The following is a 5,930-nucleotide window of genomic DNA, read 5'->3' on the forward strand; positions in this document are numbered from 1 at the left end:
GGCTCCGATGGCTGAGGAATGAGTGAGGTGACGATGGTGACACACTCAGTGGGCAAGAACAGGTCTGTGGAGGAGGTGTCGTTTCAGACGTCCTGATGTGGGGTCACTGAGGCAGCCTCGAGGGGGTGGCCTCTCCCGGCGCCTGTTCTGTCCATCTGTCCCTCTCTCCTGGCCCTGTCAGACTCCACCTTGTCTTACTGTCCCTTGCATGTGACGATCTGGAGGGGGCAATGCAGGGTCCAACTCACTTTCATGTACTTGCCCTGCACAAAGCAGAAAGCCTGAAAATGTGGGTGACATCAGCTTATAAATCGCACCTCCTCACGTGATGCGAGCACTTGAGTGACGCACATGCAGACACAGCTTAGTGGGAGACAGGAGCCTCTCGTAACGCTGACAGGTTCGGGGGTAACTTCGTGTTTCCCATTGCTCATCCAGCGGTTCAGCTGGCTGCTTTTCTCCACTACTGCCCCTGGCGACACGGGTGTGTGACATTGAAGGTGCCCTCTTCCTGGTCCTTACGTGAAAAGCACAGAAAAGGCCTGATTCACATGAAAACACCTGTCTCTGTTAACCTCAAACACTCCACAAGGAAGCCTCACCATTTCCTTGGGACTTGTTGTGTCTATCACAGCCTTCAAGGAGGCGGGCGACATCTCAAAGATGGGGAAAAATACTGCCCAGAATTTAAAGTGAAAACTACTTGAAGAGTCAACGGAGGGAATGGAAAAATGCTTCCGTAGCATTTTAAAATGCCTTACACTATTGAAAGAAATTATCTATTACCCTGAAGTGTGCACTTGATTGAGTGCACTTACAGAAGCATCTGGAGAATTTTAAAACATTTTTTTTTTTTTTTAAATAAAGGAAATAGAAGGTCAGCGGAATACTCTGGTACAGGAACACAACATTATGTTTTAGACAGAAATGCCAAAGAAATGTTCATATGTGGTACTAATAATGCCCTCTCCCAAGCTCTCAAAATTATCAGGCCAAAACAACAACTCTGCAAGCTGGGTAGGAGATGAGTATTATTATCTTTCTTTAAGACCTAGCTGCCCGCCTTAGAGATAATTTTGCCTCTTTATACCAACAGAGACGCACTCCTCAAAAACGGGTTCAAAACTGGGTAAGAAGAAATGACCCAAGGATTAATTAGCTAAATAGGAGACTGAAGTGTAAACAAAAGAAAAATTATCATATCAAAATAAAAGACAGGAAACACAATTAAATTAGGCTTCAAAAGACCCCGGAGAAAGTTATAAAGGGCATATTATGCATTTACCTGGTTTTTATTCTCCCATGATTTAATTTCTGATTTTATTCACTACCATCTGATAATTGCATGAAACATTTATTCTAACCATGGGCAATTTAGATCATTTTAATTTTTATTTCAAGGCCATGAAACAAAGGAACCTATATATTGCCTAAGGGGATTTTTTAAAACAAAAATTAAAGCTTAATCTTTCATGTTTTAAATCATAGATGGTTTAAAATCATTTATAATGCTGTAGGGAGACTGTTTCATAATATGCAAAATTGAAATGATAAATTTACAATTATGAAAAGAATTAATAGTTGGGGCATTGAACTGTCCATTTTCTTTCTAGATAGATTTGTCTGAAGCATAAGACATCTTAAAAAACAGGGTAGGTCCAAGCCCCGTGCAGGAGAGGTGCATGTAGGTTTGACTGGACTTTCTCAGGGAACAATAGGAAGCCCAGGTTCTTATTACTTAAAAAATAAGTAAGGGCACTGGCCTCGGGAATAGCTTCCTGTCCCTTTTATGTCCTAGGAAATTGCTCAGATGAAGTGGAGTCATGAATTCTCCTAACCACGTTTCCTGTGACTTTGAAAAAGTCCCTGATGAAAATTTGACAAACAACTTACTTTCACTTAAACGCCAGATTTTTTAGTCACACTTAAGAAAAATAATTGAAATGTAGATTTAAATCGTTTCTGTGGCTACAGTTCAGGGTACTAATGAAATACTTTCAGCTATTATGCAAAGCATCCCTCAGCAGAGAAGAGGAAATTCACTTTCAATGACACCCCGGTTAGCAGAATTTACCAGAATTTGCGGAGGGCAGATGTCAGGTTAAGAACAAGGGAAGGACACTTTGCTAGTGGCGACTTCTAAGAAGAGCAGGAAGGAAGGAAATACATCTCAGGACACACTTTCCCTTCCATTAAGGTTTCAGGAATAAACTGAAAATGGTCAAATATGTTTGGAGGTCCTTAAATCCCTTGGCTATCTTCCTAGGCTGTCCGACTACCCCGCATTTTAAGAACGTTATGACGTATTCGTGCTCCTGACCATACTGGAGGGAACGGATGTGGATCCACGGACTCCCGTGTCACCTCTCACCCGTCACCCCGCCCACCCTATGCTCAGCGCCATGGCTTCCTTGCGAGTTTGCAATCTGCCAAGCTCTCGCCTGCCTCACAGCCTCGCCACGGGCTCTGTCCTCTGCCTGGAAGCCCTTTCCCTAAATATCTACATGACTTCCTTCCCTTCTGCCTAGGTGTCACCTTTTCACAGAGGGACAGGACGGCCTTCGTCAACCCGCTTCGCTCTCTCCTCACAGCACGTGTCTCTCACGGATGAGGCGCACGCTCGTCCCAGGTCCCCCCACGGACCGGATGGCTCCTGAGAGCAGGGAGCATGTCTCTCCTGCCCGCCGCTGTGTCCCCAGCCCCTCGGGCACCTAATGCTATACTGACACGTAAGAAGCATCATCTGTCAGTCACATGTTCATACTGATCAGCTCGCATCTGCTTCTGTACTTGGCTTCTTAAACTGACGAGTCTTTTAAAGGAGAAGGAACTGTTCAAATACTGATTCTGATTCCCCGGGCACGTTCTAGCCCAAATACCACAACCAAGAATATATTTTAATTAAGTCAGATGAACCCTCACAAGCAAACAACAGGTCATATACCCTTAAGTGCCGGAACAATGGAATAATTTTAATGTAGTAACCACACTATGAAACATATCAAGGTTAAATACTTTAAGGTCTGATGGTCCAAACTGGGCTATATGGCTCTCTGCCATGTAAGGAAGACAGTTTTCATAAGAAAGAGTCCTTTTTCTATCTTGGTACCAATGATTTGGTCAGTTTCTGCTGGTTATTTTCAATAAAAGGGTGAGACGATAAAGGCCAAGGTTGGAAAAATTACAAAAATTTACTTTTGCCAAAATAAAGTTAATATTGCTTTCTCTTAAAAAAAAGCTAATCCTCTTCATTTTTATATGAGCAAATAAAAAGGTGTTCAGACTTTGAGTCACTTTTAGTTTTTTTCGCTCCAAAACATAGTTAAAAATATCAGCTTCTGATGAAAGATTCAATAAAACGTGTGTGTAGCACTGCAGTGTTTTAATATAATCATTTCGCAGTCTTTCCAGGAGACAAAACTTCTCATTTGAGAAAATATTTTCCAATCTGATTTATAATTTAGAGAGATCAATTTTTAAATCTGTTTTAAGAAAAAAAAATCACTATTATTTTTATAAGGGGCGATTTATGTCAAAAATGTTTATTTCTTAAAAAAGGTCGCTAAAGGATTTCTTTAAATAACAAAGGTATCTTTGCATTAGAGCTATAACTTAACCTGCTGGGGCCGAAAAACGGCTAAGTCGCGTTTTCAGCGCCACTGTGTGTTGCACGAGGTGAGGGCCGCACGGAGCAGCGGCACGTTTTTGAAGACGTTTTGGAGAATGGAGTGACCGGATCTACAGGCTGCGGCTCGGAGGTTCCGGCACATCCCGGACAAACCCCCAGCTTCTCCTGAGTGTCTCCCTCAGGGCCGTACTCAGGGAGATGTATCAGATCCAGCTTTACGCACCGGCCGGGGGCGGCTTCGCTGTCCGCCGTGCGCTGGAGCTCGCGTCCCCCATGTTCTCTGAGAGAAAGCCCCACACTGTCACGACAAGTTTTTCCGACACTTAGCTCATTTTCTGGGCATGGCCGATAGAGGGTCACGGGGTTTTCAGAGTTCCAGAGCTCGGCCTGGAGCCTGTCCAGCCCAGCTCCAGGGCCCAGAGGGGCGGTGAGGTCAGCCGGCAAGGTCTCCGAGACTCCGAGAGGGAGAGGAGCCAGGAGGACGTTTCCTAACAAACAAGTCCTGGTCTCCAGGCAACCACGTGGCGTCTGGCTGGTACGAAAAGCAAAATGGCATCTGCTTTCGACTAAGGCAACGACATTGCTGGGAGGAAGGACTTTGAGGGACGCAGCCTGGAACGTGACCAGGAACGGGCGGCGAACGCGGCCCCGCAGACGCCACGCGGACTTTAAGAGCGAACGTGAGGGAGGAGCTGGGGCGACACGTATGTAACGTGGGAATGAGTAGAGATTCTGAGATTTAATAGAGGGTTCTTACACTGCTTAAAAGAAGAAGAAGAAGAAGAAGAAGAAGAAGAAGAAGAAAGCACGACCAGAGACGGAGGCGCTCAGGGTGGCGAAGGCTTCACGGGGCTGGACGGACGGCTCGTCTGAGAGACAACGCGAACGTGTGGGAACGCGGCGGGCTCTGCACTGGTCTCCGCTTTCTCCTCGGAGGAGACAACACACGCACGCTCGGCCTCTGGCTCCCGACAGAACACTGAGCCGGTGACCCCCCCGGGCCCCGCGTGCAGCCCTGGGCACCCCGCTTCCCCGGGCCTCTTACCGGGGCTCGTGAGGGCTCCCAGGGCGCTGCTCGTGGTGGACAGAGGGTTTGCATTGGTGGTGGTGGCTGAGGTCTGGGCCGCGGCTGCAGCCGCCGCCAGCGTGGCCAGGTTCTGCAGCTGTAAAGCGTTCATGCCTGTGAGGGCAAGAGAAAGGCGCTGTTAGCCACTGGCCCCGTTCACCGGGATCCCACCACGGGGTGGTGACAAGGGCGGCAGGCCCGGCGGCGGCACCCTCTGCCAGGCTGCCTCGGGGACGCGTGTGTCACCTGCTTCCTCGGCAGGGCCTCCCCGCATGGCGCGGCCGGGGAACGGCGGGTCTGGGCTCGGGCGCGGCCGGGAGGCCTGCAGGTGGCCTTGGTCCCCATGCGCCACGGCCGCACCAAGGAGGCACCAGACAGGAGCGACAGCTCTGTGCTCTGAGGATGAGCTGGTCGGGCTTCCCGGCTCTGCCACGGCCGGCTGTACGACCCCAGGCAAAGTACTTAACCTCTCTCCCTGTTTCCTGTTTGGTGAGCGCCAATGTTAACTGCATCTCACCTCACAGGGCTGCCGTGCAGATGAAATAAGGTCATGCATGCAAATTATTTATAAGGCACAGAGACCAGCACCCAGTAAGTGGAAGCGCCCAGTCCACGTCAGCCACACTGTTATTGCTGTTGCTGAATTTCTCGCTCCGGCCTTATTTTAAAAGTGAACTCTAAAAGTATCCGCAGGAGGAACGCCAACAAGATCCGATGACCGAACAAAGGAATAAATAAAAATAAATGACAGTGGCTTCTGTTTTTACTTGTGAAATATTTGTATTTGCATTTTAAAGGTATCTGTATTTTCAGGGCAGAGAGCTTTTAACTAGAACACATCTGTGGCTAGAGAAAGTTGAAGAAAAACGACAGAAAGAAATGACACTTTGCAAGAACACGAGGTGGGGTCAGCTGAGGTTGGGGCGGGGGAGTGATCCCCGCGGGGAGGCTGTCTGTGCCCAGGGCGGGCGTGGGGCCTGTGTTTCGCCATAAGCACTTTCAGAATATTTTCTGCTCTTTCTCCTTCTACTGCTCGGTTGATAAGTTCTCGGAACATTCAGAGTCTTTCTCTGTGATTCTCTTCACACTAACGTGCATTTGAGAAGCAGGAAACAACAGTTCTCTCCTCATATAAAGAGATTTTATAGAAAAAGACACTGGAGTTAAGGAATCAGCTTAATTTTACCTTCTCATGTCTTAATAAATGTCTCTTGAGCCAATTTAATCTGCTTTGGA

The 5,930-nt window shown here is 47.6% G+C and overlaps 1 protein-coding gene across 3 annotated transcripts in view; it reads right to left on the bottom strand.

The window, feature by feature from the left end:
* CELF2 (CUGBP Elav-like family member 2) overlaps nucleotides 1-5,930 on the bottom strand; it is a 512,960-nt gene that overhangs the window by 39,740 nt on the left and 467,290 nt on the right. For all 3 annotated transcript variants that reach the window (XM_011359641.2, XM_023530355.1, XM_023530354.1), the window contains one exon: nucleotides 4,674-4,808. In XM_011359641.2, coding sequence (XP_011357943.1) covers nucleotides 4,674-4,808 — 135 coding nt within the window. The remainder of the gene's footprint in view (nucleotides 1-4,673; nucleotides 4,809-5,930) is intronic.

This window comes from Pteropus vampyrus, unplaced genomic scaffold (genome assembly GCF_000151845.1).
Source record: "Pteropus vampyrus isolate Shadow unplaced genomic scaffold, Pvam_2.0 Scaffold49, whole genome shotgun sequence".
Taxonomy (NCBI): domain Eukaryota; kingdom Metazoa; phylum Chordata; class Mammalia; order Chiroptera; family Pteropodidae; genus Pteropus; species Pteropus vampyrus.